This window comes from Esox lucius, chromosome 3 (genome assembly GCF_011004845.1).
Source record: "Esox lucius isolate fEsoLuc1 chromosome 3, fEsoLuc1.pri, whole genome shotgun sequence".
In the NCBI taxonomy this organism is placed as follows: Eukaryota; Metazoa; Chordata; class Actinopteri; order Esociformes; family Esocidae; genus Esox; species Esox lucius.
The window spans coordinates 26525027-26542878 of record NC_047571.1 but is presented as its reverse complement, the minus strand read 5'-3'; the positions used below and the strand labels follow the sequence as shown (position 1 = coordinate 26542878).

Here is a 17852-nt window from a genome sequence, read left to right as displayed (position 1 = left end):
TTCTTCCATGGCTGAGCTGGGAGACACTGTGCACACTGTCACAGCAGAACGGCTGCTTCACAGAACAGGCCTTTGTAGAGTGACAGACAGACCAAATGGAAGAACATTCTATAGTCCGCTGAGACCAAAATTGAGCTTTTTGGCCTCAATGCCAGGCGCTATGATGAGGCCTAACACTGCACCTCATCCTGAGAACACCATCCACCATACTTACCGTGAAGCATGGTGGTGGCAGCATGTGGAAAAGGACAGAAATCCTGGAAGAAAACCTGCTGAAGTCTGCAGGAGACCTGGGAAAAGATTCATCTTCCAGCAGAATGATGACCTCAAACACACAGGAGGGGCTTAAAAACAAATGTTTAGGGAGGGTTTTCGAAGACAGATTACACCTAGTCTAGGACTAAAACAACAAGCCTGAACTTAGTTTTCTTTTATTTAACTTGATTTTTTAGTCTGTGTGAAAACTGGCTGTTAATGTCCTGGAGTTGTCTAGTCAAAGCCTTAAACTCAATTGAATTGAGAATATGTGGACAGTTAAACTGTTCACTGGAGCTCGAGGAATTTTGCAAAGAATGGGCAGAAAACAAATGAAATAGATTTTGATTTGATGTTGCAACACAAAGTTCAAGGGGTGAATACATTTGAGAGCCACCGTACAGTATATATATGTGACAAAGTTGGTGTTTAACTGAATATAGTTATAACTGTTAAATCCTATCACATATGTGGTTATTTTATTCCCACAATACAAACTGTGACTCCTGATCAATCTTTCCCAATGTAAACCTACCTTTGAAAATCATCACTTGCACAAAATGTTATTTACTATCAGACGCTTCTCAGAAAGCTTAAGAAAAGGCTTTGGCAGAAGTTTAATAGGTTTACCCGGTACATAATCACTGCACAACAGTACACCCAGGTTCAGTACCTGTCACAGGAACTGCTTGCCACAGCCTGAACTTTAAAATGGGCTAGAGAATACGCACCAAGGTTCACTATAATCATGTTTTTGAAGTGTGCCATATATTAAATAGTAATTTGCAATTGATCTGACGTATGTAGCATTTCCGTGAATGTTTTTATCAATTTCAAAACAGTACCAAGTGTTCTGGGATTAAAAGAAATGTGACTGAACTTCAAGGCTACAGTGCTTGTGACACATTCTGAAATAAATCAGGATTTCATTGATTCTGCTGCCATCATATTGAACATAATGTTTATGGAAAGCCTGCACTTGGACATTGGGCCTTTGCACCCTAGCCCTCGTATGTTTTATATATGTATGAAGAGTTGTGCTTAGCTCTGAGAGAGCAGCCATTTGCTTCTCCGACTCTGATTGGTGATTGGCTTAAAGCTGTGGTACACAAAACCGTATACCATATAACACAACATTATCACTGTTCTAATTGCATTGGCAAACAGTGTATAATTGAAATTAGGCATATCAGGAGTTCGTGATACAACATATTGCAGATGAGTGAGTCAGAAACTCAGATTTTCCATTTTCTTCCAAATTCATTTTTAAAAACTGACGTTTTAAAAGATGTTCACACAAAGCCGCCAGTAAATAAAAGAATGATTTAATAGAATTTGTATATTTTGTTTTCACACAGAAACTATGCTCCCAACATAAATACAGCACAACAGCAGTTGAACCTCCTTCACTGCAGTTAGAAAGACTGCAGACAGACGAGTGGTCCTCTGGCCTAGTCCAAGTCCCCATCTCAAGTCCAAAGGGGTGAGCCCCAAAAATAGACTTATCTACAGGCAAGCCACAGCTACACCGTTGGCCATTGCGTAACAGTGTACATAAGAAGAGAAAAAAAAAATAACGATATCAGGGTAGGCACATTGAAAATCTACACATTTAAAAACATGAGAAAATTATAATCTGCACATCCATCAGTGTGACATTTTTCTTTGCTCGTATGGTGTACTGGTGAAGGAAAGCGACGCGTGAAGGGGAGAGGGAGACAGAAACAGAACAAGAAGCTTGTTTGCGTAGAGACCACCGATCGAAAACAGTTCCCCCGCTAGAAATCACACGACTGACGATCGTCCGTGACAGGGATCCAAAAATGGTCCAGAGGTCTGTGTCCGAGTTGAGCTACGACGGGCATAGAAGCGAGAACTGGGGGAGGGGGGGGGGCTAAGGAAGGGTACCTTGACAGTCTAAAACTACGGACACCCCGGGGCGCGGCTCAGGAAGGGCAGCTGGCCTCAGCGGCGGTAGACCCCGAACGCCACAAAGCTAAAGAAAATGGTTATGCCCACCAGCGAAGCGGTGGCCGGCGCGGTGAAGAACTGCCGATACTGAATCTGGAAGTACCAGAGCACGGACAGCATGAGCACAAACAGGGGCACCATGAGGCTGCCCACGTTGAGGGCCACCTGCACCTGGTCGGCCGCGCGGGCACCCGCCGGGGCGGCCCTGGTCGCGTGCTGGGAGATGTGGCAGTGCAGGACGCAGTTGTCGGCCAGGTTAAGAGAGGCCAGGGTCTGGCCGTCGTCCTGGAGCAGCTGGCCCTGGTAGATGAGGCGCACCTGGTGCTCTTGGCCGGCGAAGTAGGTCCTGAAATGGGGTTAGAAGAAAGGAGCGGTGTTCCATCAGGGATATGTTATGGGGTTCCCCTGCTGGCTAGCAGAGGTCTTTATGGTGGTTTATCTCACGGGCAGAGACCGCCTGAAAGACCACGTGAAATGTGGACAACATCCGCCACGACGGCTGTGTTAGAAAGGAGGGCCTAACAGCTGACACTGACCACACCGAACAAAAACTGGAAATGTGACAGGTGTTATGTTTGGTCTTATGTTTCATGAGCTGTGGAAAAATAAAAAAAAGGGCCGGGAGGTTTTTTTTGAACACACTAAAACACCTGTCATATGTTGTTTCCATTCAACGTAATCCATTGGTCACATGCCCAGATAACTCATCCATCTGACAGTCTCTTAGAAATCGTTGTATTATATAATATTTTCATCACCTGTATATGGAGTAAACGCTTCATTTAATAACATCATAGAATCCGAATAGTACTGCACATCTTTAAAACCAATGTCACAAATATTACATGGACATCCTCAACCAATTGGACCTCCCCCAAGTGACATCAGTGAGTGATGTGATTTATTTTGAATGTCAATCTTTACAGTATGTTTAAAATCCCCTCCAATGTGATTGTTAGAAGGCCGGCTTTGGTTTAGAGCCACACCTAAGTGTCATGTGATATTTATGCAAATCCAACCCACGCCTCCAATTTGCATGCACTTTTACTAGTTAAATGCCCTCTTCAGAGGTAAACCACATTGAATGTATTACATTTAAATGTCGATCTGAATGAATAGGCCAACTTCCATAGATACTGTACACACAATCCCTAGAAGAATAGATACCTTTTGATGTAACCGATGGTGTCCTCAGGCTTCACCTGGGCTGTTCTTTCAGTGTCATTGAGGAACTTCAGACGCAGAACCATGTTCCTCTCCGTGGCGTCGGCGGGTTCCACCTCAGGGGGCGGTCTGGTACTTGAGGCACTGTCCAATGGATTTGGGGTGGGGTGCGAAGGGGACGTTCCGGTACTGGCTCCAGTCTGGCCGCCTCCGACCCCATCTCGATGTCTCAGACCATCAGAGAGGGGGGAACCTTCTTCCAAAAGGTTGCCCTCTCCACCTGCCCCTTCCTCCTCCGCCCCCCTCCCCCGTCCATCCCCCTCGGGAATCTGGCTTCCCCTCTCCGCCTTCCCCTCCTCCCCCAAAGGTGGGTTCAGGCTGTTCACAGAAGAGGGGGCGCTGGACGACTCGGGACTGTTGCTGCTCTCACCGGTGGTGACGTCACTCTGGACCGGTTGCTGGTCTGATGAGGCGCTCCGTAGATGGAGGGCGGCTGAGACCGAAGAGGCTGACGCGGGTGGCGTGGTGAAAAGGTGCTCGGGGGGCTCAGCCGTGTGCGTGGAAGCCCAGGCAAGCACCAGTACCAGCAGCAGGAGGACCGCGCCAAAGAGCAGGGTAACCTCGTCCCCGACCCCCTCGATTAGCGTCATACTCGGGCCGGGGGACCCACACTAAGGCAAGGTGAGACTAGGCACCTGGAACCAAAGGGGCAGGCAGGGAAATGGTTAGCTGTGGGTTACAGTGTGCAACACCTGGGAGCTCAGTCAAAATCGGACTCTAGCACAGGCAACATTCTCAGGTGTTTGGTTTTCACAACAAGTAGCCTGCTGAATCATGGACTTAAAATGAGGAACAAACACACCCTAGTGTTCCAAAACAGAAATTGCACTCTGAACTATTCAGCGCTGCCCTCCATGAAATCAGAAAATAAATGGAATCTAAGCTAGATGCTCTGACTGGGTACTGCTCATGGGTGTCCCTTGCCATGAAAGGGTGTCCCTTGCCATGAAAGGGTGTCCCTTGCCATGAAAGGGTGTCCCTTGCCATGAAAGGGTGTCCCTTGCCATGAAAGGGTGTCCCTTGCCATGAAAGGGTGTCCCTTGCCATGAAAGGGTGTCCCTTGCCATGAAAGGGTGTCCCTTGCCATGAAAGGGTGTCCCTTGCCATGAAAGGGTGTCCCTTGCCATGAAGAGATGGAATTGAGTCCTTCGGTTGGAGTGAACCAATGCCTCGTACCGCTGCATAATGACTTGGTACTGCTACTCCCTGTAAATAGGCAAGTTACCATTATTCATATTATTTTTTTAATGTTACCATCTCAAATCCGGTTGTGCCAATTGGATGCACTGATTATTAAAATGACTATTGAACGCAATAGCACCAAATAAAAATGTTACGTAACAGAGTACAAGGTTTGGGGAAAACACGTTGATACATTGACAAGAGATAGTACAGTCTGTAAGTAATTAACTAGCTAGTCAACTCAAGTTGTAATGTCCATCACCATCTGAAAAGAAAGGTCAATCTAGACCGCCCAAAAAGTGTAAAAGCTATTAGAAATACATCAAACAATTCGAGAACCTAGACAACTAGTATCAACATTTATATTTCATTTTGCAGAATTTGTATTTTATTTTACTCCTGTAAGTGTAAGAAATACTGCCTAATGTCTACAGTAGTTTATTCGGTCAAACACACGATGATCAACGTTTAACTTACAGTACTGTACATAAGCTTGCTAGTAAGCAAACAAAAACCAACTACAGCTGACTAACTTGCAACAAGCCTTGTTATTAGGCCTATTTAAGTTACTCATACTCGCCTCAACAATAACGTTAACCACAGTCGCTATACCAGTACGTTGACAAGTTCCTTAACCACCAGTTCTACTAGCAAAGCAGCTGGTTAACTCATTTTGCGAAATAATATAACCAGCTATAACTACCTACTGCCGGAGTTAATAGTGCCAGCTAGACAACTACAAACTAATAAAACAGCTTTACCAAAATAAGTTCCAGAGCTAGCTACGTAGCATCCGCCAGAAGGGAGCTAGTCATCAAATATCTCAAATGTCAGCTATACTGTATACTATTAACTCTAGCTAGCTGTTCCAAAGGCAATATAACGATTTATCAAACATATTTTGTCAACCAATGTCACGACTATTGCTACGTTTATACAACTATATTTCAACAAAAGATATGCATAGAAGAACTTACTGTTAAAATTTGAAACCGCATAATTGTAGCTTTGTAGCTTGCTAACTCTGGCTAAATCATGTCAATTTCCTGACTGCTTGATAACCCGGATGTGACTTCTTATTAAAGGATTAATTTGGAAATCTGGGAAACGTAGTTCAAAAACATAAAATTAAAAAAAGTCACAGTAGGTAAACTTTCCCGGGTAGCCTTCTAGATCTGTGACCTAAACAAAAAATCTGTTGTTGCTAGCTGGCAGATGAGAAATCATTGTATTGGTACAGAGACGGTTATTTTGCTTGTAATCTGCTGTTGTTGACACATTCATTACAACCCCCAAACCTTCAAAGACATCTGGATCATTAGGGGGTCATTAACAACACATTATGCACATTCATCTTGCTATTCAAGCAACACACTGAGATAAAAAAAAATAACATTTACACCACTAAAAGGGGTTCCTCAACCAAAAGCTTGGCAAAAGAGGAGATTGCCCAGATACTGGCTCTCCATTTATGATATTATAGTTAAGTCGGTGAAGTAATTGTAGCCTTTCATGCTAAGCCTGTGAAAATCTATTTAATTTAGTAATGTCTCACAACATGTCAACCCAATTGAATACCTTGCTTGGGCAGACAAAAGGCATTTGAGTTGCACAGTCAGTGAAGTCAATTGCTGCCCAGCAAGCAAAATTGGCAATCTATTTAATGGAACCCGGCTGTCTGCATAGGAAAGACAATCAAAAACCTAAAAATGTATTTTAAGAGCATTTCTTGGTTGTATTTTCCACTGGCTATGATAGTTACTTTTGCTAACAGGGCAACTATTCCAGGCTACTTTGCAGAATGTTTTAGTGTAAAAGCTAATGAGGTCCAAAGCAAAATATATTATTCTAGGTGAAAGCGTGTGAATTGTCATGATTTGTGATTGGCTTGCGCATCTTTAACGTGTTGTTTGCAGAGAGGGGGAATTTCTGAAGTTTGCGCCGTTTTCTAGCCATAGTTCTTGTATTGTTCCAAAAGACGTAGTGATCCCTGCTTCCTTAATAAAACATCTCCACATCTTTATTCAAGAGGGGGGTAAATGACAGTGAGAGGGCTATAGGAGCTTCTAGTCCTCTTATGACAAGTCTGTCATTCCCCATCCACTTTGACAATAAATGAGTATGTTTCATCTTCTGGAAGGAAGGACAGTTTCACAGCTTTATATTTGGCCTGTTTAATCTATTCTCTCCCATGAATCTCCCTACACCCCATGGTCAAGCCACGCCAAACAGCTGAATGAACCAAGGGCCTAGCTCTAAGCAAGGAGGGGACCTTGCATTTTCACACCATAAACCTAGCCATTGGAACTCTCGTACAATCTCAGTGTTTTCAAACTTTTGGGGCTTCTAGCAAAAGCAAGATGGTCTACCATTCCTCCCGTTGTTATATAATTAGTTTTGAATAAAGTCTATAAATGTAATACATTATTTTATTATTGTCACTAGGATTGGATGTGCCATGGAAATTAAACCAAATTATGTATTGCAGTGAATCCTTGGCTTATCCAACCAGTATGTCATTTAGGTGAACTATCCCTTTAAGCCAGGCTTAAGAAAGGAATTGTAAATGTAAAAGGACTGTAAAGTAGATCAGCCTTAGGCCGCGGGTTTCCCGTAGCCCGTTACTTTGTGACACCTAATCGGTTGTCGGTTTATAGTCGACCCACCAAAGGATGTATCAAGGAAATTCCAGCACATCGTGTGCATCATAATCAAAGCCAACTGTGTATTGAGCACTCCACTCCATTACTATCATGAGTAACTTCATATAATCATATTTTTCATTTGGAAATAACACCTTGTAGCATGTGTCATCGCTTAATATAGCAGCCTGTTTTTCACATACAGATTCTTCATCATATTTGTATCCACTTTTTTTATTGTTGACAATCCTGACTCTAGGTGGGATATAGCCCGGATAGCCAGAGACAGTACTGTCAATAGCCGAGGCATGCGCAAAGCTCTTCCTTGTTTATCTCGTCACCTACGCAGAGGAGGAGGGAACTGCGTGCGTGCGTTATGTCAGAAAGCAGATATCGCCAGGGTGAGAAAAAAAACGAAGGGGAAAAGAAAAGACAAGCGGCTCCTAGGACCGCTACAATAATCGCATTAACGGAACTGATTCAGAATTGTCTCTTGGTGCACAAAAAAAATCCTTGTTTTTGGCAGATCTTATGATCACGTTTTAAAAACCCAATGAGGAAAGCTGTCGTCTTTGCGTAGCGTACCATTTGTTTTGGAGGAGTAGGGAACACAACCGAATCGTTGTTTTTACAGCTGAACGGGTGCAATTAAAGCGTGGATAGAGAAGGGTGGAAATAGTGTGCAGAGGACTATACCGCAGCTGTACATTTTGTCGTATCCAACCGAGAAGGTTTTATCCATCGTCGTGTGTTATCAAAACAAAGGTTTATTTTGGAGCCTGCATCCCCATTTCCCAATCTCCAATTCATGGTGTTGATTGTTTGATTTTTCGCTCATCCTTTTTTCCGCGGTAAAGGATGCCCGACCTGATCTCGGTGTCCGAGTTCCTCTCGGAGACCACAGAGGACTACAATTCCCCTACGACTTCCAGCTTCACCACACGGCTACAGAGCTGTAAAAACACCATCAATGTTCTGGAAGAGGTAAGAAAATGCTTGATTAGCTGTGAACATCTCACATTAATTAAGATACCTGAATGTCACGCAGTTGCGCATAGATTCCATGGGTGCCTGTAGGAAGTTAGTCAAGTTGATCCCAAACAGTTTCATTGGAATTGCTTTAAACAGTATTGCTATAACAGCCTTCACGTTGCGGAAAACTGGAAATAGGGCCCGCGCATTTCCCGCAGGGATGAGTGTTGGCATGCGGAAGAATGGTCAGATTAGTCCATTGTTCTGGTAGGCCTGTGTCAAATGAGCCAGTTATAGCCTTATTAATTCCATAGAGGCCCCAAGGAAGGCAAAGCGCTCATCCCATATTGCGTTGCTGCTTGAGAGTATATTTTACAGTTTGCTATTTATGGCCGTGGCAGTTCACATTGTTCACTGAATCAGAGTGTGTAGTCAATGATTATAACACTGTATGAATTACTACAGGGGTTCGAAAACTTATTTGACCAGCTAATTAAGGTATCTTGAGTTAGTCCCACAGTGGAGGTGAGTTTGGGGGGGGGGGGGGGGGCAGGACGACATGGAGACCAAAGAGAAAGTACTTACATTATCCTGACATTAGATTTAGTAAATTAATGATATGCAACTTTCTGTTATGGAACTGATATAACATGTTTTTCGGTTTTCAAGCTATCTCTTCTGTGATTATACGTTTTGCCACTGAGATAAGGAAAACATTGGGCATGTATGTTCCAATCTTTGTATGTTTATTTACTAACACAGAGATTCTGACACACATGTAGAGGAAAAATGGAGGGGAGTGGGCCAGATTAAAATCCACGCTGCAGCAGAGAAACCAGCCTAAACTGCTAGGTCATAGTGTTTATGCTTGGTTCAGAAATTACAGTCAGTGGGGACCTGCAATTCCAACCTGTGTGTTCTCAAAGGTAATTGATTATTATATATAGAAATATCCATAAAACCATCCCACAACCCCTCTCGATCCTGGCTGCCACCCATTTGTTTTGGAACCACTAGGTTTACCTACTGAGTGATTACAATGCCACATCGCACTGCCACTTTCTGACTGCTCTAGTTGCCAGTGCTGTTTTTACATTGTGTTGAGAATGTAGGCCTAGAATTCACAAACTGCTTTCTAACAATTTACCAGCATTTACACTTGTGCGTTACTAATATTAAGAACAGGTATACAGCCAAGTTGACAATTTCCTGCCACCTTAAGCTATGGAGTATTAACGTTATGTTATCACTGTTGTTTTTAACATGTTGTCACATTTTACCACATGATCAAAACATCTCCTGTGATCACATGACAAGGTTTTTGGAACACTGCACATGTAAAAACATGACTTCTTTTGTAGGCCTCACAAACACATTTCATTGGTTGACCCCCCCCCCCCCATGACCTGGAGGTAATCACATGATCTTTCCTTAGCCCATAGGACGTCCCACAGAGTTATCTATGATGGTGCAGCCTGTGCTAGAAGAAACAGGAAATCTGTTGTTTTGTATCATCTTATTAGATTGTTGTTAGTGATTCAGCCATGAAGACTGTTGATATTCTAGCTAACTATTCATTGATAGTTTTCCTGGTGGAACGTTAGAGAGACCCGAACACTGCTCTTGCCAGGATCAGTGTTGTTATTTTTAGCTTTACGTATTGGCCTCTTGTTTTGGCCTTTACGTATTGGCCTCAGTGTAATGCAGCTATTTGTTTAATTTACAGTGACCAGTTTGGAAGTGGCTTGATGGGTTGAGCATAGCTTTTTTTAGTCTCTGTGGGGCAGGTGGGCAGATGCTGAGGGGCACAGCTCGGGGAAATAAACTGTTCATGTATCCACCCGTACTGCCGGAGAATAATGGGTGATGGGGGTGGAGGGGGTTAGTAATGGTCTTGCCTGTAAGCTTCCTTAGCTTGGAGTCATGACTTAAGCCTCAGTAACAATAAATGCTTCATTCAAAAAACGTTTATGCATGAGTCATCTCGATAAGCGTGCATCAAAGGTTCCACATTTCACAAGTTGCTGCTGTTTCCGTCAAGCTTTTTACACGTACAATTTGATGCATACCTTGAATAAACACAATGCATGCACAAAATACAGAACAGCCACATCGTGAATGCCTCTGCAACACACAACTGCAAGGCCAAAGATGTGAGAGTTAACTTTTTTACATTGTAAATATTGTTTGGACACACTAGGATAGGTTAATGTCACTAACCTGGCAGTGAATACCACCTACCCTGCCAGTTACTAAGTATTTTACTCTTGTGCAAAAAGGAAGAATACATTTTCCAAATGCTTAATTGGAGAAAAATTCTGTTTTAACAACAAAAACAACATTTTATCATTAACTTTATTAAATTATCATGCAACACTTTGGTCAGGAAAACCTTTTCTAGGCAGTCAGGTATTTGGTGAATATAGGCACTAACCTGTAGTTTGTAACCACAGTTTTGTCTTTTTGGTAATGTAGAGAATCAAACATGCCCACAAGGTTGACTTGTTCAGCCATTGGATAGATGCTTCCAGAGAATCTGGAAACAGCCATTGAAAATATGTAAGGGACAGACAGAATGAGAGACAATAATAGCAAAGTTGGGAAGGAATTAAAGTAGCTTAAATATTTCTATTTGGTAATTTGTAAAGCAAACATATCAGCTCTGACAATGCAGGTTAATTAAATACATTAAATGATGTACAGTATTCTGTGTAGAATTGTGCTTAGTCATTGTTTCCTAAAAAGGTGTTTGCAATTGCAGCTTATTAGTAAATGAAGGCAATGAATGCAAATGCAATGGGACGTAAAGGAAGACAGATGTGCTCACGAATTGATATGGTGCAGTTGTCTGCCTCATATAGCCAGTTTGTTCATGAAAGCCCTCTAGTAAATCTGTAGGAAAACGGGTTATAAAGACAATAAACAGAAGAAACACAGTTTTGAATATACAGTATGTTCACTGTCACAATTGCAAATGCCCCTATATAAATAAATATACCGGTTGCCCCGATATCAGGTGCTTCCAGTCGACCACTCTGGTTTACTGTGGTCTCACATTTATCTTCTCTTTGAAAAATACAAGGCAAAACAGAGAAATCACCTGTTCCAGTGAAGAGATACATGGTTGTCTTGTTTTCTTGGGATATTGGGTTCATTTCACCACTACAGTGACTTTGCTGATCTTATCTCGTGACCCCTTACATGTCTTAAACTGATAAATGGATTTAGTCTGTATATACATAATATTCCGTATCATCTGGAGGACATTGAGACGACAGAAGGAATTAACTCCATCACATCTTAATATGTAATGTTTGGGTGACAACTAGGCTTGCCAAATACACTTTCACATATGTTTTGTTAATAGAGTCTAATGACCAAAGTGTCAGTATGTCACTTGATATTGCCACATGGCACCTGACATAAAGAGTGAAGGAATTAACTCAACCCATTGGGATTTCTTCTCCCGAAAGGAACGTTTGTGAAAGTAATTGTAATGACAGTCATGTAATTTCCATTTTACGGATAAAAAAAAAATCCCAATCCCTGTGTGCCCGTCCCTGTACGTCTCTGCTGGCCGCACATAAAACCGTCCCAACGGGAAGCGGAGAATGCCCGTCTTATGTCCTCTGAAGTCTAAAGAGTGGAGATTTGTGGTGTGCTAAAAATAGACAGAGGCTGGGTGCTTGTATAACGGGGGAGTGTTTTTCCTCTTTCGGAGCCACGGTGCAGGAGGGATGCAGAGAGGGTATTAACCTACTTATACAGGCAGGCGCGCAACGCTCACCTGGCTGGCTCCTGCCTGTCGTCCAGCCAGAGAGTCGGAAAGCATTGCGCTCCTAGAGAAGTAGATGAGGATGACATCACCCAGCGGGCATTAACAGTTACGGTGACGGCAACATAACACGGTGTTTGTCGCCAGCTATCTTGGGTTAAACGTTGGATCGGGGATGGACTTTTGCATTTGTACGGTGGATTGCATAAGCCCCTCCCCTCAAGTGTGATTAGAACGTGTTTGATGGATTCGTGATTGAGCAGCACAAGATATTCTGTAATGTCTGAGTGAAAATAAAGTTCTGCAAATGTTAAGAAATTAATGAAAAAGGAACGAAAAATATACATTTTGCATAATTATTCACTCCATATTTTGTGACATAATTTAATGAGTTCTGAAGTCATGTGTGATGTAATAAATTATATACTGGAGTTGCTTACATCGAGAGGCCAAGTGACTGTTTTGAATTCATATTGGCTGTCTAGACATGAGACCCAACAGCTTGAGAGAGCCTGCAGGAAAAAAGAAATCGTACAATTCACTTATGCAAAGCTTTTAGAGACCTACGCGAGAAGGCCTACTGAAGGATATCGTGTCCGACAGTGTTTCTATCATGCATATATTGGCATATGATTTTATGGTTTTATTTTCATTAATATTTTAAGGTTGCACTGCCATGGACCTATCGGACCTCGGGGAGCTCCTCTCTTTTCGTCCGCTGGTAGTTTCTGCATGTTTGTGCCTTTTCATACACTGAACAAAATTATAAACGCAATACTTTTGTTTTTGCCCCCATTTATCATGAGCTGAACTCAAAGATCTGTGCGAAGTTGCTGGATATTGGTTGCTAGATAAAGTGTTGCGTTTATGATTTTGTTCAGTGTACAAACCGGATTCCAAAAAAGTTGTGACACTGTAAAATTGTGAATAAAAACAGAATGCAATGATGTGGAAGTTTCAAATTTAAATATTTTATTCAGAATACAACTTAGATGACATATCAAATGTTTAAACTGAGAAAATGTATCACTTTAAGGGAAAAATAAGTTGATTTTAAATTTCATGGCATCAACACATCTCAAAAAAGTTGGGACAAGGCCATGTTTACCACTGTGTGGCATCCCCTCTTCTTTTTATAACAGACTGCAAACGTCTGGGGACTGAGGAGACAAGTTGCTCAAGTTTATGAATAGGAATGTTGTCCCATTCTTGTCTAATACAGGCTTCTAGTTGCTCAACTGTCTTAGATCTTCTTTGTCGCACCTTCTTCTTTATGATGCGCCAAATGTTTTCTATGGGTGAAAGATCTGGACTGCAGGCTGGCCATTTCAGTGCCCGGATCCTTCTTCTATGCAGCCATGACATTGTAATTGATGCAGTATGTGGTCTGGCATTGTCATGTTGGAAAATGCAAGGTCTTCCCTGAAAGAGACAACATCTGGATGGGAGCATATTTTGTTCTAGAACTTGGATATAACTGTCAGCATTGATGGTGCCTTTCCAGATGTGTAGGCTGCCCATGCCACACGCACTCATGCAACCCCATACCATCAGAGATGCAAGCTTCTGAACTGAGCGCTGATAACAACTTGGGTTGTCCTTGTCCTCTTTAGTCCGGATGACATGGCGACCCAGTTTTCCAAAATTAACTTCAAATTTTGATTTGTCTGACCACAGAACACTTTTCCACTTTGCCACAGTCCATTTTAAATGATCCTTGGCCCAGAGAAAACATATGTGCTTCTGGATCCTGTTTAGATACAGCTTCTTTTTTGACCTATAGAGTTTTAGCCGGCAACGGCGAATGGCATGTTTTCTGGAAGGATTCCTGAGCCCATTTTGTGATTTCCATTACAGTATCATTCCTGTATGTGATGCAGTGCTGTCTGAGGGCCCGAAGATCACAGGCATCCAGTATGGTTTTCCGGCCTTGACCCTTACGCACAGAGATTGTTCCAGATTCTCTGAATCTTTGGATGATATTATGCACTGTAGATGATGATAACTTCAAACTCTTTGCAATTTTTCTCTGAGAGACTCCTTTCTGATATTGATCCACTATTTGTCGCCGCTGCTTTGGGGGAATTGGTGATCCTCTGCCCATCTTGACTTCTGAGAGACACTGCCACTCTGAGAGGCTCTTTTAATACCCAATCATGTTGCCAATTGACATAATAAGTTGCAAATTGGTCCTCCAGCTGTTCCTTATCTGTACATTTAACTTTTCCGGCCTCTTGTTGCTACCTGTGGCAACTTTTTTTGCAATGTGTAGCTCTCATAAAATCCAAAATGAGCCAATATTTGGCATGACATTACAAAATGTCTCACTTTCAACATTCGATAAGTTATCTATATTCTATTGTGAATTAAATATAAATTTATGAGATTTGTAAATTATTTTCACTCACATTTTGTACAGCGTCCCAACTTTTTTGGAATCGGGTTTGTAGTTTGTCGGCGACAAACTTCCGTGGTGGCTGTGGTGTTATTTCCAAACTCCGTAGAGCGCTTCTGCCATCTTTATTGGGGGATTTTTGGCACCATGGGGGGATTTCACAAAAAAATATTGTACACTTCATTTATGCAAAGCTTTCTGAGACCTACGCAAGAATACCTACTTATGTAATCGTGGCCGACAGTGTTTCTATCATGCATATATTGGCATATAAGTGTCCGATTTTGTGGTTTTATTTTCATTAATATTTTAAGATGAGATTTTTCTTTCACTTTGACATTAAAATTTTTTTGACACTTCTCTAATTACACTTAATTCTGATATTTTGGTATATTTCTCATGAATAATGACAACCAAAAAGAAGCATTCATAAATCTTGTTCTGAGAGTAGAATTGGACTGCTAGTGGATTAGATAGCATTGACATCTAACCTAAGCAAACCACTGTGTCAGATGCAGAGATTTCTTTGGTTGGTCACTTTGATGCCACCATGGGGGAATGCGCATGCGTCAAGCATGTCTATAACAGTCCACCGGTTAAGTTGCCAACGAGTTAGAACAAGTCATGGTGGACTTATTGGCACACGGGTGTCTGTTGGCTCTCTGTTAGGAATTCGGGCATGAAGCTTTGTGCCAGCCCACACTGGACCACGCAGAGAGTCTGTCCTCCTTTTTGTAGCTTCTGCTGGTCCATGTGATTGTGATCTGAGTGTGTCCGTCTCCTTAACGTACCTCCTCGGTGTCTGCTGATCCTGAGGCTACCGTCAAATCCTGCACCTTCGGCCCTGAGACCTGTGGGTCAAATGTGTGCTTTCCACGTAGGGCACTTTGTGTTGCACTGTTTGAGACTTTCACAGTCGGATAAAGCCTGGTTACAAGATTTATCTTGTAACGTGTTTATTTTGCGGCTTTGGCGTGGTGTGTCGGCCTTCCACGTACTTTCGGGTTGCCCCTCCTGTGCCTTGTTTCTCCTGTACTCCACACTCCAAGGTTGCACTGCGCTCTGTTCAGGTGCCATGGATCTATCGCGCCTCGGGTAGCTCCTCGCTTTGCGTCCGCTGGCAGTGTCTGCGTGTTTGTGCCTCTTCATAGTTTGTCAGTGGCAAACTTCCGTGGTGGCTGTGGTGTTATTTCCAGACACCTTTGAGCGCTTCTGCCACCTTTATGTCACCATACCTGGCCTGGCACCATGAGGGGATTTCACAAACAACCCCCCCCCCCCCGCAACTGGCAGCTTCAGAAGAATCTTGTTTGTTTCTGGCTATTTTGGGCATGTAATTGAACGCACAAACACTGATGCTGAAGATACTGTACTAGTCTAGAGCCCTGTTTTATTGCTTCTTTGATCAGCACAACAGTTTTCAATGATCAATTGGCCTTTTAAAATTATTAACTTGGATTAGCAAACACAACGTGCCATTTGAACACAGGAGTGATGGGGGGGGGCCTTACAATAACCTGGTTGCATGAGTGTGGACACCCTCTTATAACTGGGGATGGCTGTGTTCAGAATTAACCAATCACATTCAAACTCATGTTAAATAGAAGTCATGACACACCTGCCATCATTTAAAGTGACACTGATAAATCACAAATAAAGTTCAGCTGTTCTAGTAGGATTTTCCTGACATTTTCTTCATTGCATCTCAGAGCAAAAGCCATGGTCCGCAGAAAGCTTTCAAAGCATCAGTGGGATCTCATTGTTGAAAGATATCAGTCAGGAGAAGGGTTTCTAATGCTTTGGAAAACAAGATAATTTCCAAAGCATTAGATATACCATGGAACACAGTGAAGACCGTCATCATCAAGTGGAGAAAATATGGCACAACAGAGACATTACCAAGAACTGGACGTCCCTCCAAAATTGATGAAAAGATGAGATGAAAACTGGTCAGGGAGGTTTCCAAAAGGCCTACAGCAACATTAAAGGAACTGCAGGAATTTCTGGCAAGGGCTGGCTGTGTGCTACATGTGACAACAATCTCCCGTGTTATTCATATAAATGAGCTATGGGGTAGGGTGGCAAGACAGAAGCCTTTTCTTACAAAGAAAAACATCCAAGCCTGGCTGAAGTTTGCAAAAACAAACATCAGGTCCCCCAAAAACACGTGGGAAAATGTGTTACAGTCTGATGAAACCAGGGTTTAACTTTTTGGCCATAATTCCAAAAGATGTTTGGCACAAAAACAACACTGTACATCACCCAATGAACACCATACCCACAGTGAAGCATGGTGGTGGCAGCATCATGCTTTGGGGCTGTTTTTCTCCAGCTGGAACCGGGGCCTTATTCAGGGTGGAGGGAATTATTAACAGTTCCAAACACCAGGCAATTTTCGCACAAAACCTTCAGGCGTCCGTTAGAAAGCTGAAGATGAATTTCACCTTTCAGCATGACAACGACCCAAAGCACACATCCAAATCCACAAATCACGGCTTCACCAGAAGAAGATGAACGTTTTGGAATGTCCTAGCCAGAGCCCAGACCTGAATCCAATTGAACATCTGTGGGGTGATCTGAAGAGGGCTGTGCACAGGAGATGTCCTCGCAATCTGACAGACTTGGAGCGCTTTTGCAAAGAAGAGTGGGCAAATATTGCCACATCAAGATGTTCCATACTAATAGACTCCTACCCCAAAAAACTGAGTGCTGTAATAAAATCAAAAGGGGCTTCAACAAAGTATTAGTTTAAGGGTGTGCACACTTATGCAACCAGGTTATTGTGAGTTATTTATTTTTTTCCTCTCAAAGATTTCAGTTTGTTTTTCAGTTGAATTGTTCACGTTATAGGTCACATTAAAGGTGGAAAGTTCTGACATGATTTATCTTTGTCTCATTCTTTTACATCACAAGAACCTGGCATTTTAATAAGGTTGTGTAGACTTTTTATATCCATTGTATACCAAAGTTACTAGTATGTGTTTAGCCTAATGGGGGACAATTCCCATTTTGAAAGCATACTGTGATTTCTGTAAATGATGTCCCTGGTCACATGACTGTCTTGGGCGGTGGGCTGATGACTCATCTCGAGTGTCTAATCTATTTTTCCAGCGGTTAGCGGTTTGTCTTCTACTTCTCCTCCCCTCCCCTGTAATGTTTCCGGACCTTTCTTGTTGTTATATCTAATGAGCTTACTGGAGTTGTTTGCTTCTTGGTTTGTAAACACATCCATTAAGTCAACATCTTAAATCACATTCCACTCATTTTGGTGTCTTCCATAGCATTTCCTTTGAGTAGATTTCTGTACATTTCAGACCAAAGTCCAGTGATTGAATTTGAATGTGAATTCATACTGTTTAGATGACAACATACAAATAGATTCTCTGTTCACTTGTTCAGTGTCAAATGCAGTAAACTCACCCCACCCCACCCCACA

General features: G+C 42.4%; 2 protein-coding genes across 11 annotated transcripts in view; one reads left to right on the top strand and one right to left on the bottom strand.

The window, feature by feature from the left end:
- Positions 1–1564: 1564 nt before the first annotated feature.
- Positions 1565–5698, bottom strand: tmub1 (transmembrane and ubiquitin-like domain containing 1). Of its 2 annotated transcripts, none has more exons than XM_010893251.3 (3): positions 5610–5698; positions 3394–4085; positions 1565–2572 (listed from the first exon to the last, which is right to left on the bottom strand). In XM_010893251.3, exons 2-3 carry the CDS (start codon positions 4038–4040, stop codon positions 2221–2223), a joined length of 999 nt encoding a protein of 332 aa, XP_010891553.2. In that variant the 5' UTR covers positions 4041–4085; positions 5610–5698; the 3' UTR covers positions 1565–2220. The 2 variants fall into 2 exon arrangements, with proteins under 2 accessions (XP_010891553.2, XP_010891560.2); XM_010893258.3 differs by lacking the exon at positions 5610–5698 and adding an exon at positions 5213–5530.
- A 1939-nt stretch (positions 5699–7637) lies between these two features.
- The window catches only part of asap1a (ArfGAP with SH3 domain, ankyrin repeat and PH domain 1a), a 50309-nt gene continuing 40094 nt past the window's right edge, over positions 7638–17852 (top strand). For 6 of the 9 annotated variants that reach the window (XM_029118523.2, XM_029118522.2, XM_029118527.2 and 3 more), the window contains exon 1: positions 7639–8258. In XM_029118523.2, the coding sequence (XP_028974356.1) occupies positions 8133–8258 (126 nt within the window). In that variant the 5' untranslated portion in view covers positions 7639–8132. Of the gene's footprint in view, positions 8259–17852 lie in introns of all 9 variants that reach the window. The other 3 variants (XM_029118524.2, XM_029118525.2, XM_029118528.2) reach the window with 2 other exon arrangements.